The 15,190-nt window shown below is 41.5% G+C and overlaps 1 protein-coding gene across 1 annotated transcript in view; it reads right to left on the bottom strand.

Annotated features, from left to right (window-relative positions):
- SYT14 (synaptotagmin 14) overlaps window positions 1-15,190 on the bottom strand; it is a 167,352-nt gene that overhangs the window by 138,852 nt on the left and 13,310 nt on the right. The window contains exon 2 of the mRNA XM_075863273.1: window positions 6,343-6,390. Coding sequence (XP_075719388.1) covers window positions 6,343-6,390 — 48 coding nt within the window. The remainder of the gene's footprint in view (window positions 1-6,342; window positions 6,391-15,190) is intronic.

Raw genomic sequence — 15,190 nt, 5'->3', positions numbered from 1 at the left:
TACGGTTCATTACACAAAGCAGAATGTACTACTCAGCTTTTATCAAAGACCTCAAACCACTCCCTGAAAGGCAGCGAGCACAGTCCAGTCCATTAACCCCTTAAGGACGCAGCCTAGTTTGGGCCTTAAGGCTCAGAGCCCATTTTTCAAATCTGACATATTTCACTTTATGTGGTAATAACGTCGGAATGCTTAAACCTATGCAAGCGATTTTGAGATTGTTTTCTCGTGACACTTTGGACTTCATGTTCGTGTTAAAATTTGGTCGATATATTCAGTTTTTATTTGTGAAAAATTGCAAAATTTAGAGAAAATTTACAAAAAATAGCATTTTTCTGAATTTAAATGCATCTGCTTGTAAAACAGATGGTTATACCACCCAAAATAGTTACTAGTTCACATTTCTCATATGTCTACTTTAGATTGGCATCGTTTTTTGAACATTATTTTATTTTTCTTGGACGTTACAAGGCTTAGAACATAAACAGCAATTTCTCATATTCTTAAGAAAATTTCAAAAGCCTTTTTTTGAAGGTACCAGTTCAGTTCTGAAGTGGATTTGAAGGGCCTATGTATTAGAAACCCCCATAAAACACCTCATTTTAAAAACTAGACCCCTCAAAGTATTCAAAACAGCATATAGGAAGTTTTTTAACCCTTCAGGCATTTCACAGGAATTAAAGCAAAGTGGAAATGAAATTTGCAAATTTCATTTTTTCTGCTGAATTTCAATTTTATAAAAAAAATTTCTGTAACAGAGAAGGTTTTACCAGAGAAATACTACTAAATATGTATTGTCCAGATTCTGCAGTTTTTAGAAATGTCCCACATGTGGCCCTACTGCGCTCGTGGACTAAAACACAAGCCCTAGAAGCAAAGAAGCACCTAGTGCATTTTGAGGCCTCTTTTTTATTAGAATATATTTTAGGCAGCATGCCAGGTTTGAAGAGGTGTTGAGGTATCAAAACAATGGAAACCCACCAGAAGTGACCCCATTTTGGAAATTACACCCCTCAAGGAATTCATTTATGGTTTTTGTTATAATTTTGACCGCACAGTTTTTTCACAGCACCTATTTGAATTGGGCTGTGAAATGAAAAAAATGATATTTTTTCCAATAAGATGTCATTTTTGATCAAAATTTCTTATTTTCACAAGGAACAACATACCCCATTTTGTTGCCCAATTTGTCCTTAGTGCGGCAATACCCCATTTGTGGTGATAAACTGCCGTTTGGGCCCATGGGAGGGCTCAGAAGGAAAGGACCACCATTTGGCCTACTGGAGCTTTTCTGGTGCTAAGTCATGTATGCAGAAGCCCCTGAGGTACCAGTACAGTTGAAACCCCCGAGAAGTGACCCCATTTTAAAAACTACACCCCTTATGACATTCATCTAGAGGTGTAGTGAGCATTTTGACCCCACAGGTACTGTGTAAAAGATAATGTGCAGCAGATGGTGCAGAGTGAGATTTGCAATTTTATATATATATATGGCATGTCAGTGTCCAATATAGTGTGCCCAGCATGCGCCACCGGAGATATACACCCCTTAAATTGTAATGTGGGTTCTCCTGGGTACGGCAATACCCTACATGTGGCTGTTATCTGCTGCCTGGGCATACGGCAGGGCTCAGAAGGGAAAGATGAGGGGGGTAAGCTGTGCGGAGTGCATCAGGGTAAATTAAAAATCAAGGGATGTATGATACATTTTAAAACAATCTTTTATACAGAGCCCTGGTTTTTCGGGACACGTGTCACATTGGTATATTGTGTTCTTCCTTATCCCCCTCTTATAGCAGACTCTGCACCTCTTTTGACTCTTTCCCTTTCCACCGGTTTGGGGAACTTCTTCTGGAAAGTGTTGCCCTGGTACGATGCGTGTGGCCTCGCTTCCAGAAGTACTGGGTGCCCCCCCCTTCCTGGTCCCTAAAGATTAGATCTTGAAATTCCAGGAAAGTTCCCCTCTGGCCTGCACATCGACGTAGCACGTACGCATTGTACAAAGCCATCTGTATGATGTGCCCGGCCAGCTTCTTATACCACACTGCATGGCGCTGTAGGGCTTCAGGACTTGATTTGACAAGTCCATCCCTCCCATGTACCTATTGTAGTCCAGGATGCAGTCTAGTTTGGGGGTGGCCTTTCCTTCATATATCCTAAATCTGTAGGTATACCCTGATGCACTCTCGCACAGCTTATACATCTTCACGCCATACCTTGCCCTCTTACCCGGCAGGTACTGGCGGAATTGAACCCTCCCTTTAAAATGTACCAGGGACTCATCAATAGAAAAACACTTCTCGGGGGTGTATGCTTGGGAAAGCCGGGCACTGAAGCGGTCTAATAGGGGTCTCCGTTTATACAAACGGTCAAAACTGGGGTCATCTCGGGGTGGGCACGGCTCATTATCAGTATAATGTAAGAAGCAAAGTATTGCCTCATTTATTTATTTTTTTAGGTTCCAGTTCAGTTCTGAAGTTGCTTTGAGGGGCCCATATATTAGAAACCCCTATCAAACACCCCATTTTAGAAACTAGACCCCTCAAAGTATTCACAACAGCATTTAGAAAGTTTATGAACCCTTTAGGTGTTTCACAGAAATTTAGAGTAAAGTAGAGGTGAAATTTACTTTTTTTTTTTTGTCAGAAAATCCTCTTTATACAATTTTTTTTATAACACAAAAGGTTTTACCAGAGAAACGCAACTTAATACGTATTGCCCAGATTCTGCAGTTTAGAGAAATATCCCACATGTGGCCCTAGTGTGGTAATGGACTGAAGCACCGGCCTTCGAAGCAAAGGAGCACCTAGAGGATTTTGAGCCCTCTTTTTTATTAGGCACCATGTCCGGTTTGAAGAGGTCTTGTGGTGCCAAAACATTGGAAACCCCCCAAAAGTGACCCCAATTTGGAAACTAGACCCCTTGAGGAATCCATTGCAGTTTTCATGGGGTGCATGCGGCTTTTTGATCAGTTTTTATTCTATTTTTAGGTGGCGTGGTGACTAAAAAACAGCAATTCTACTATTGTTTTATTATTCTATTTTTTTTACAACGTTCACCGTGCGCTATAAATGACATATTCACTTTATTCTGCGGGGCGATACGATTACGGTGACACCAGATGTTTATAGGTTTTTTTTATGTCTTATGGCGTTTGCACAATAAAATAAGTTTTGTAAACAATCATTCACTTTTTGACTTTTTGTGTTACCTTATTCTAAGAGCCAGAACGTTTTTATTTTTCAATCAATAAAGCCGTGCGAGGACTTATTTTTTGCGTAACGAACTGTAGTTTCGATCAGCACCATTTTTCGGTACATGCGACTTTTTGATCTCTTTTTATTCAATTTTTTGGGAGGTGAAGTGACCAAACAATTGTGATTGTGGTTCGGTTTATTATTATTTTTTTTTACGGCGTTCACCGTACGGGATAAATAACAAAATAATTTTGTAGTTCAGACCGTTACGGACGCGGCGATACCAATTATGTATAGTTTATTTGTTTGTTTATATATTTTTATTAATAATAAATGACTGATAATGGAAAAGGGGGGATTTTTACTTTTAATACTTTTATTTTCTTATTTTTACACAACTTTTTTTAACTTTTTTTTTAACTTTATTACTTTGTCCCACTAGGGGACTTGAGGGCAGGAGGCCCTGATCGCTATTCTAATACACTGCACTACATGCGTAGTGCAGTGTATTAGAACTGTCAGCTACTCACTGACAGCAAGCATAGTGGGTCCTGACGTTGTCAGGACCCACTAGGCTTCCGTCTATGGCATAGCCGGACGCCATTGTTTGGTGTCCGGTTGCCATAGTCACCATCGCCGGCCGCTATCGTGTAGCAGGCCGGCGATGGCGGATTAACCCCTAAGAAGCCGCGATCGCTATTGAACGCGGCTTCTGAGGGGTTAATCGGCGAGGGAGCTCCGCGATCGGTCCCGGCACATTGAGCAGTCATAGTCTGCTGTCGGAAACAGCAGCTATCACAGCTCATGAACGCGCCCCGCGCGAACGGCGCCGTGTTTACTCCATGACATACTATTATGTCATGGAGCGCGAACGATGCACTTACCATGACATAATAGTATGTCCTGGAGCGTTAAGGGGTTAAGCACAGCGCAAAGAAAAGCACAGCGGTGGAGGGACGTGAGCGCAAATTTTACAAGCAATAGGACCCTTTAGGCATACGACACATAATTAAGGACAAAAGAGAAACTTTTGCCAAGAACAGCTGTAACCGGTGGTTTTTTTCCCCTTTGAAACAAATTTGCTTGGAGCATGGCCCGCATTAAAATAGCCAATTAAATATCATACTTTACTTCCCAAAAACACTTTTTACGATTTGTGCCAAAATTGGGTAAAACAATTCCTCGATGTGACAACTCAATGACACAACCATCATCATTTAAGATTTTGAAGGACTCGAAAAACATTTACATCTCAATGATCTAGAAGTGCAATGAGAAAAAAAAAAACTTTTGCACAACTGCATGGAAAGAACGACGGAAACCTAGACGAAACCTGACGGACCCCATTATAAGTTAATGGCGCCCATCAGGCGCCGGTGGTATCTGTTGATCCAGTACTGTTATAGAGCTTGTTATAGACGAAAGACACGACGCAGATGGGAACAGAGCAGGTAAAGAAGTATCTACGTATTGAGAGAGAGAAGTCACTGAATCCTTGGAGGGGAGTGTGCAACCCAGTCATTGGCCCAACAACCTACTTTGCCTAAGATTCTTATGTTTGTTTAGGTACAGTGGCAACTGCTGGCATACCTACCGTACATGCCAGGCCCAGGATAACAAGGGTGTACGTACCATGGAGGAAGGCTATGCATCTGCTATTAGGCCCTTGAAGAGAGGGGGCCCAGCCCTGGTTGGTCCCATCCCCTTTGAAACTGGGTGGGAGAACCGGTGCAGGAGTCCCCTCTACAGAAGAACTGCATTGTCAGCAAACAAGGGGGTGGTATATTGGCCAAAGGAGACTCTTGTGTCCTGGGTGGCAACAGCTAGCGCCATAATGGGGAATCCAGTTTGATCTTTGCTACGAGGACCCTCACTTTTCCATATACGCCACTGCACGGGAAGTCACATAAAGGTACAACTGAATTGTTTAGGTCAGGGGTGGACATACCATTGGTGCAACCTGTGCAGCTGGCCAGGGACCCAGTAGGTAGGGGGTGGGGGGCAACCAAGCTTAAATCAGCTTTATTCTGTCTGAAGAATGTGAATGACTGAGCTTATGATTTGTATGGGTAACAATTGCTGATGGATTGTTAAATAGACATAAGGGGGTGTTCTATGATGATATATTGGAGAGCAAGGGGCCCATATACTGATCTTGCACCGGGGCCCTCAGTTGTCTGTGTCCACCCCTGGTTCAGGTTAATGATGAGGCTGAAAGCTCCTCTCCTATCTTATCTCTTATGGGGGCACTGAGGCATTTCTCTCAAAGATGTGAGGTGTGTGTATATGTATGTCAGTAATTCCCAACATTGTTAGCATGAAAGAGACCCTGATGAAAATATGTCCTCTCATGGGTAACCCCTATAAATATCCCATCCATACATCTCTTGTTGTTTCCGATTTGGATAGACTGGTTTATGTATTTATGCCTTTATGTGTGCATGCTTATTTATGCATGTCGACCTATGAGTTTGATTATATGGCCATTCTTACTAAATACAAGAACAGATCTCCGTACATCTGTTTTATAAGGAACTCATCATTTAGAAGATCAACATAGATAGACCACACCTCAAACAATATAATGGAAACAGATTGAGAGAAACAGATTTTGGAGTTTAAAAGTCCATTCTTTCGACCATGTACATGACTTAAGATATATAGCAAAGACAGTTCAAGAAAACAACTCAAAGTAGTGCCACATTGTTAGAAAGGGTTTTTTCCTAGCACACAGGGTATGTTCACACGGCTTATTTTCAGCCGTTTTTCGAACTGTAAACGCCCCGAAAAACGGCTGAAAATACGAAAGCTGAACACCTCCAAACATCTGTCCATTGATTTCAATGGGAAAAACAGCGTTTCGTTCCCATGGGGCATTTTTTACGCGGCCATTTGTAAAAACGGCGCGTTAAAAAAGAAGTGAATGTCACTTCTTGAACCGTTTTTAGAGCCATTTTTCATTGTCTCAAAAGAAAAACAGCTCCAAAAACGGCCGTAAAAAACGCATCAAAAAACGCTTGATGCATAAAAAAACGGTTGAAAATCAGGGGCTGTTTTCCATTGAAAACAGCTCCGTATTTTACAGCCATTTTTTGTTTATTGTGTGAACATACCGTAATATATACAATAAAATGTGAGCACTTACCTTTTCTAATGCAGATTAGTTCATGGACTCCACAAGTTCTCTCCCCACCTACAAAATTTAGACACAAAAAAACTAGAATAAGATTTCATGTCTTATGTCTTCAGACAACACACTGGCTTTAAAAAAAAATAACAAATATCCTCAGCTAGTCACGTATTGGCGTCCTTCATACTGGAAACCAGAAAAAATAATTACTTACCAAGCAATCCACACGTTGGTGCTGGGGACAGCGGCCATCTTCCTCTCGGGACGCCAATGACCGGATCAGAGTGGCCCACCAAAGGACCCTCATAAACGGGTTGGAGTTATTCTAAAAATGACTTATTAGTCCCTATTGACGATATGGTTTATGTGTGCAATAATAACAGGTCAATATGCATGTGTTCTCTACAGCTAGCGGGGGGGCCTTCAGAATTTTTTCCTCTGGTGTACCAAAAGTACCTCAATCCAGGGTTGGATAAATTCATGTAGCCCCTAAGACTGAATAAGACCACTCCAGGATATTTTTAGTAACCAAGCAGTAAAGACTTCCATAGACATCAATAGAAAAGACCTCAAAAACCTCAGACACTAGTAGTAAACTTCTAGCTGCATTGGCTACCAGACCCCTGAGATTTGTCCAGATCTAAACCACTTTAAAAACAAAATAACCAACATAATATTGACCTAATGTGGACCATATACTGATATGAATATGGAACTTAATAATGTGTATTTTGTATCTATATTTAGCCCCATATTTTATCCTACTTACTACCAACACTTAAATCCCCCAAATCCGGACAATTCAGCTCCACCGCCATTCTGCCCAAAACGCCCCTACAATGTCTGAAAAAATGCACACTTTTTGGGCAAATTTGCATAAACTCCATCCCTTTTGTGGTCTAGTTTGTTGGATTGTCCCGCCAAATTTAGGACTGTTGGCAAGTATATTTTAGGCGCATGTCAATACAGTCATGTGAATATGTCCTTAAAGGCTATGTTTACCTTTGTAGTCAATTTCTTGTAGGCTCACATTGCGTTTGACCTACCTGTCATAGGTATACCCCAGGAGTATTTCACAATGTAAACCTCCAACGTAAGGCTCTGGTGTATAACACTATATAGGCATACAGTAGCATACCTCTCCCATTGGGACCCCATTGTAAAAAAAAAACATATACAGCATGGTATATGGTTCTTTACTGTATTTTTCTGCACAAAAAGGTGTGCCAAGCATAACATTTTCTTGGCATATGCCGGATCAATGGGGCCTTAGTGATATGTGCATACCCTTAACATAGTGGTAAATAGTAATGTGAACACACTCTTAATGTTTTACTGCATCTAAATTGCAAAGTTGAACAACTTTACAAATAGTCTTGATTCAAAATCTAGCATTCTGTGTCTACAGCTTATATGCAGTCCTATGTGTCTCCATGGTAACAGACTACAAACATATGCTCTGTAGTCTGATCCTGCAGTTATGTATTACTCCCTTCCATCTGTCACCAATTTCTTGCTAACTTAAGTATATTAACGAGAAATAAGATGGATGAGAGTGACACTGAAAAATCAGACTGCACGAAGTTTGCATGTAATCTGTAATCATGGAGAGATATAGGTCTGCATATGAGCTGCAGACATAAAACAATATGAGGTTTTTAATCAAGACTCTTTGGAAAGTTGCTTCATTTTCAAATGCATTGGAGCAATAAAACATGGCCGCAAATGTAGACATAGCCTTCGTGTCATGGTCATTTGTATTCAATAACTGTTAGAAAATATATAATATTTAATGTCACGGATACACTGTATAATAGGTATTACATGAAGCCACTCTCCCTGTGTACCCTGTGGACAAGAGGCGCACTGAAGTCCTCTGCTACTGTAATTATTACAATGAAAGAAATAGAAAAGTATGTGTTTATCGATCTGCTTTAAATCTATATTGTGTGATGACCTCATAAACTTTATGGGTCATTAGTCATTGTGAATGTCGAAGAAAATCCATACCCACACACTTACCTAGCCGTTATTTAGACGTTTCCTTCTTCTTTGCGATGATACATTATAGTACTGCTTTTGTTTTATATGTAATATTTAACATTTAAAGGAACACTACGGTCAAAACTGATGGCGATTTATAAATACTGTCTTAATGATAGACGGTATAAAACTAGACCAGACAGGCATAAACTGCGCCAAATTTATCACAATGGCTCACGCTCTATGATAAATTTGACGTAACTCGCTAGACATAATAGACACTATTCTCTTCCTTACGCCAACTCATGACTGCCATACTTCACATGAATAATTTGCGCTCAAAGAACATGCACACCGTTAACAAATAGAAACATTTTTACGACATCTGTTAGCCACACCACTTTTTCTAGCCATATTTCAAAACTAGGAACGTGCAAAAAGTGTCTAAAACAAATAATGATTTTGGTACACACAAAGTAGGCCACTTTTTTGGCACAATTTGTGCCAGAATTCTGGCACATTTTGCTTAGTAAATCTCTCCCACTGTGTTATGCCTAGTGCAGGGATTGAGGGGTCGGAGCATGACACAGGGTATCAAAGTATACCAAAAACAGCAAAAAAACAGAGACTCCTCTGAGTAAAAAAAAAAAAAAGTACAGTATTAACATATTCTGTGTTATAATTTGATTTCAGGATTTCTTATTTGAAATTTTCCTCCCATAAGTAACGTCTAGATATTTTATAGAATAGTATTTAATGACCCATTGCATACATCATTAGATAGATAGATAGATAGATAGATAGATAGATAGATAGATAGATAGATAGATAGATAGATAGATAGATAGATAGATAGATAGATAGATAGATAGATATGAGATAGATAGATATGAGATAGATAGATATGAGATAGATAGATATGAGATAGATAGATATGAGATAGATAGATATGAGATAGATAGATATGAGATAGATAGATAGATAGATAGATAGATAGATAGATAGATAGATAGATAGATAGATAGATAGATAGATAGATAGATAGATAGATAGATAGATAGATAGATAGATGAAAGGAATTCTTGTTATGAGACTATAGAATTATAAATTACAACAGTGTCTCAACCCTGAGACTTCCAGCATGCCTTGAGACATCAGTTGGATGTCAGGGCATGCTGGGAGTTGTAGTTAGAGCACCTTGGGTTACAGTTCATTAATTTACAGGCCGCAGCAGATTTGTCCCAGCGGACAGTGGCCAGAGGCGAGTGTTTGCTTCTTCATCATACGCTGAACAAATGTGACAGAGGCTTCTTGTACCTGTCACACTGACACTTGTTTTATCTGGCAGCAGACACGTTATAAGGCACACTACTACTCCTACAATCCTCTCATATGAAATGCTGCAGCTCCGAGCAGAGGGTTTCATGTCTACAACCAGAACAGCCCTAATGAGGTGTTTATTTGGTCTCCATCTCCCTATTAAATGTGTATGAACCACGATACGACAGGAGGGGGTCTCCAGGGATGGTATGTGACGGGTGTACGAGAGACAAACAATGCAGTGCCATCTGTGTCAAGAACACACAAGTCTTTGCAATGACACTGCGATGCCCAGATAAATGTACCGCCAAACTGTGCCTGACACATAAGAAGTCCTGGAAAGTAGTTTATAGAGTTAATGGAATTAAGCAGCATCCCTGCAGCCGTGCACAGTAGCCAGCATTCATCATCCCCTGCAAGGGTTTATATAAGAAAACACAGTACCAGGGGGTATATAAGAATGCACAGTACCAGGGTGTATATAAGAAAGCACAGTACCAGGGTGTATATAAGAGAGCACAGTACCAGGGTGTATATAAGAGAGCACAGTACCAGGGTGTATATAAGAAAACACAGTACCAGGGTGTATATAAGCGCACAGTACCACGGTATATATAAGAAAACACAGTACCAGGGTGTATATAAGAGCACAGTACCAGGGTGTATATAAGAATGCACAGTACCAGGGTGTATATAAGAGAGCACAGTACCAGGGTGTATATAAGAATGCACAGTACCAGGGTGTATATAAGAGCACAGTACCAGGGTGTATATAAGAGCACAGTACCAGGGTGTATATAAGAGCACAGTACCAGGGTGTATATAAGAAAACAAAAGTACCAGGTTGTATATAAGAAAACAAAAGTACCAGGGTGTATATAAGAGAGCACAGTACCAGGGTGTATACAAGAATGCACAGTACCAGGGTGTATATAAGAATGCACCGTACCATGGTGTATATAAGAAAGCACAGTACCAGGCTGTATATAACAGAGCACAGTACCAGGGTGTATATAAGAATGCACAGTACCAGGGTGTATATAAGAAAGCACAGTACCAGGGTGTATATAAGAAAGCACAGTACCAGGGTGTATATAAGAAAGCACTGTACCAGGGTGTATATAAGAATGCACAGTACCAGGGTGTATATAAGAATGCACAGTACCAGGCTGTATATAACAGAGCACAGTACCAGGGTGTATATAAGGCTGGGTTCACACGAGCATGTTATGTCCGTTATGGACGGAACGTATTTCGGCCGAAAGTCCCGGACCGAACACACTGCAGGGAGCCGGGCTCCTAGCATCATAGTTATATACGACGCTAGGAGTCCCTGCCTCGCTGCAGGACAACTGTCACGTACTGTAATCATGTTTTCAGTACGGGACAGTAGTTCCACGGAGAGGCAGGGACTCCTAGCATCGTACATAACTATGATGCTAGGAGCCCGGCTCCCTGCAGTGTGTTCGGTACGGGACTTGCGGCCGAAATACGTCCGTCCATTACGGACGTAACGTGCTCGTGTGAATCCAGAATGAACTGTACAATTGTGTATATAAGAATGCACAGTACCAGGGTGTATATAAGAAAACACAGTACAAGGGTGTATATAAGAAAGCACAGTACCAGGGTGTATATTAGGCTGGATTCACACGAGGTCATTGCGTCCGTAATTGACGGACGTATTTCGGCCGCAAGTCCCGGACCGAACACAGTGCAGGGAGCCGGGCTCCTAGCATCATACTTATCTATGATGCTAGGAGTCCCTGCCTCGCTGCCGGACAACTGTCCTGTACTGAAATTACAGTACAGGACAGTTGTCCTGCAGCGAGGCAGGGACTCCTAGCATCGTACATAAGTATGATGCTAGGAGCCCGGCTCCCTGCACAGTATTCGGTCCGGGACTTGCGGCCGAAATACGTCCGTCAATTACGGACGTAATTAGTGTGTGTGCACATACCCTAAGAATGAACTGTACCAGTGTGTATATAAGAAAACACAGTACAAGGGTGTATATAGGAATTAACTGTACCAGGGTGTATATAAGAGAGCACAGTGCACAGTACCAGGGGGTATATAAGAAAGCACAGTACAAGGGTGTATATAAGAATGCACTGTACCAGGGTGTATATAAGAGAGCACAGTGCACAGTACCAGGGGGTATATAAGAAAGCACAGTACAAGGGTGTATATAAGAATGCACTGTACCAGGGTGTATATAAGAGAGCACAGTGCACAATAGCAGGGTGTATATAAGAATGCACTGTACCAGGGTGTATATAAGAGAGCACAGTACCAGGGTGTATTATACAAGAATATCTGCCTAAAAGGTAAAGCATAAGTTCAGCTTTGTTATACCTTCACCAATAAAGGAATAAGGGAACTGAATGCATAGCAATTCCCTAATATATATATATATATATATATATATCTATATTATAGGAATAGCTTCCGTTGAGAGCAAGAGAAATCTGAAATAAATGTAACGTCTCTTAGACGCCAGCGTCCTCTGAGAGAGGCAGGCTGCCGGGCTCTACTGTTGTCCTCCGCTCGCGGCCATGCTGTCCCTAGAAATTCAAAAGTCACTCAACCAATTCCTGTTGTCCCAGGACTATTTAAGGCACCTCTACTATCCACCTGGTACCTAAGCAACATTGGAACAACCTAGTTGTATCCTGCATAGGTTTCCGTGTGCGTCTGATTCCAGTCCGCTATTGCTATCTGTTGTCAGCCTGTATCCAGTTATCCACTACCAGTCTGTATCCAGCTCTCTGTTAACAGCCTGTATACAGCAACCCGCTACTACCTGTGTTCTGTTATCTGCTGCCAGCCGCTACTCTTACCGGTGGAGTAGCCACTGGGTCCACAACCTGCTGGTCGTAACAATAAGGGTATGTGCACACACAAAATAAAAAACGTCTCAAAATACGGAGCTGTTATCAAGGGAAAACAGCTCCTGATTTTCAGCCGTTTTTTAAGCCACTCGCGTTTTTCGCAGCAATTTTAACGGCCGTTTTTGGAGCTGTTTTCTATAGAGTCAATGAAAACCGGCTCCAAAAACGGCTCAAGAAGTGACATGCACTTCTTTTCGCGGGCGTTTTTTTACTCAGCTGTTTTTCAAAATGGCCGCGTAAAAAAACGGCCCATTGGAACAGAACGCTGTTTTTCCCATTGAAATCAATGGGCAGATGTTTGGAGGCGTTCTGCTTCCGATTTTCCGGCCATCTTTCGCCCGTTTACGGCCTGAAAAACGATCGAAAATAGGCCGTGTGAACATACCCTAAGGCTGCTGGGAATTCAGATCTTTTATTGCACATGTAATAATAAAAATGATATTAGTAACCTTGACTATAGTATTAACGTATTTCAGAGCTTCACAATAAGGGAGGTCGTAAACATAGAAAATAAGAAATAATGAAAAGAAATGAACATCAATAAACAATGAGACAAAAAGGAGAGAAAAGAACACAGGACATGTACTGCGTTTTTTGCAGACAGAAAAATCTGCCTCTTTATTACCTTCAGAATTGCCCTGCCCGCGCTTTCTTTGCCGCGTTCTTTGCAGCGTTTTTCATGGCGTCTTTTGGATGTAGCTATTGAGCACCGCGGGCGAAAAAACGCAGCGAAAAATCCTTTCTCTGCCTCCCATTAATTTCAATGCGAGGTCAGAGTCGGAACCGCGGGAAGAAAGAGATTTTTTTTGGCGTGGTTTCCAACTTGGTTAATGGTCAATGAGGGCGCCTCCCGCTGCTGGGTCGATTTAGGAGGAAGGAGTTTGAGTTTTTGCCGGCTTTTCTTTGAGGGACTAATGTTAATGGAGATGGGGTTTGAAGTTAATAAAAGTAGCTGCGCGTCGGTGGATACCACACATAGGTTACGTCTACCTGCCCATTTTTGGGGTTTAGTCTGACGTATACATTGTTAGTTTTTCACACTTTGTGCCATTTTTACACGGCATAATTTTATGTTTCATTGCAGAATTATGCCCAGAGAGAAGACGCTATACATTGAAACAACACGGACATGCCCGCGGCTCTCGCTAGACACTTACTAATTAAAGGGGCAAGGTTCTTTGTATTTATTTTTCTAATTAAAGCTGTTGCCGACCTTTGGCTGTGTTTGTCGCCTTTATTAGTTCTGGGGAACATGAATGTATGTGTATTTCTGTACGTAATTGTATGCTTGCTTGTATGTGTGATTGTGTATATGTACAGCATTTATATCTATGTATCTGTGTTGGGCCATTCCTTCCTCTGCTGCCACAACTGATGGGGAACCTATTTCAAATTAAACTAAGAAGCCTGTAATTACTTAGCGCTTCCCTGGTTAATGATTCTGGGAGACTATATCAAAATGAGCTGTAACTTGGCCTATGTTCAGCATATATGCCAAATGTGATTATATAGCTGTAACCTGCAATACGTAGGTAGAACAGTGCAAGCAATGCGAGCGAGGGTGAATAGACATTGTTACAATGTTAGGGTATGTTCACACGCATACTCAAAAACGTCTGAAAATACGGAGCTGTTTTCAAGGGAAAACAGCTCCTGATTTTCAGACATTTTTTAAGCCACTCACGAGCTGTTTTTGGAGCTGTTTTCTATAGAGTCAATGAAAAACGGCTCCAAAAACGTCCCAAGAAGTGATCTGCACTTGTTTTTCGCGGTCGTTTTTTTACACGGCCGTTTTTCAAAACGGCCGTTTAAAGAAATGGCCCATTGGAGTGGAACGCCGATTTCCCATTGAAATCAATGGGCAGATATTTGGAGGCATTCAGCTTCCGATTTTTGGGCAGTTTTTCGGGTGTTTACGGCCCGAAAAACGACCGAAAATAGGCTGTGTGAACATACCCTTAGAGATGCTGTGATGAATTATACTCTTAATCATTAAATTCAGGTGTTTCATTCAGTCCCATTACCACAGGTGTATAACATCCAGCACCCGCCATGCAGTCGCCTTTACAAATACTTGTGATAGAATGGGTCATTGTAAAGAGATCACTGACTTCCAGCGTGGTCCTGTAATAGGACGCCACCGATGTAACAAGTCAGTTCCTGAAATTTCTTCCCTCCTAGATATTCCACCATCAACTGTGACTGGTATTATTGTGAAGTGAAATAGGAACCAGAGCAACTCAGCCACGAAGTGCAGACCACGTAAAGTTACAGAGCGGGGACACCGAGTCAGAGTGCATAAAAGTCACCAACGCTCTGCTGACCAAAAACTGTGCCCCGGGGGCTTCATAACATGGGGGCCGAGCAGCTGCATGCCAGCCTTACATCACCAAGCACGATGCCAAGTGGCGGATAGAATGGTGTAAAGACGCCGCCACTGGAGTCTGGAGCAATGGAAAGGTCTTCTGTGGGGTGATAAATCACGCTTCTCTATCTGGTGGTCTGATGGACGAGTCTGGGTTTGGCGAATGCCTATGGATTTAGAATGGGATGCTATAAAATCTCCGGTAGGTGTAATGTGTAGGCGTCCCAATACTTTTGTCCATATAGTGTAGTTTACTAAGGCATTTCTTGTGCACAATAAAAACTATCTTGACCTTAAGCTG

This window comes from Rhinoderma darwinii, chromosome 4 (assembly GCF_050947455.1).
Source record: "Rhinoderma darwinii isolate aRhiDar2 chromosome 4, aRhiDar2.hap1, whole genome shotgun sequence".
In the NCBI taxonomy this organism is placed as follows: domain Eukaryota; kingdom Metazoa; phylum Chordata; class Amphibia; order Anura; family Rhinodermatidae; genus Rhinoderma; species Rhinoderma darwinii.
The sequence above is the reverse complement of the archived record's forward strand: the minus strand, read 5'-3'. Positions and strand labels throughout refer to the sequence as shown.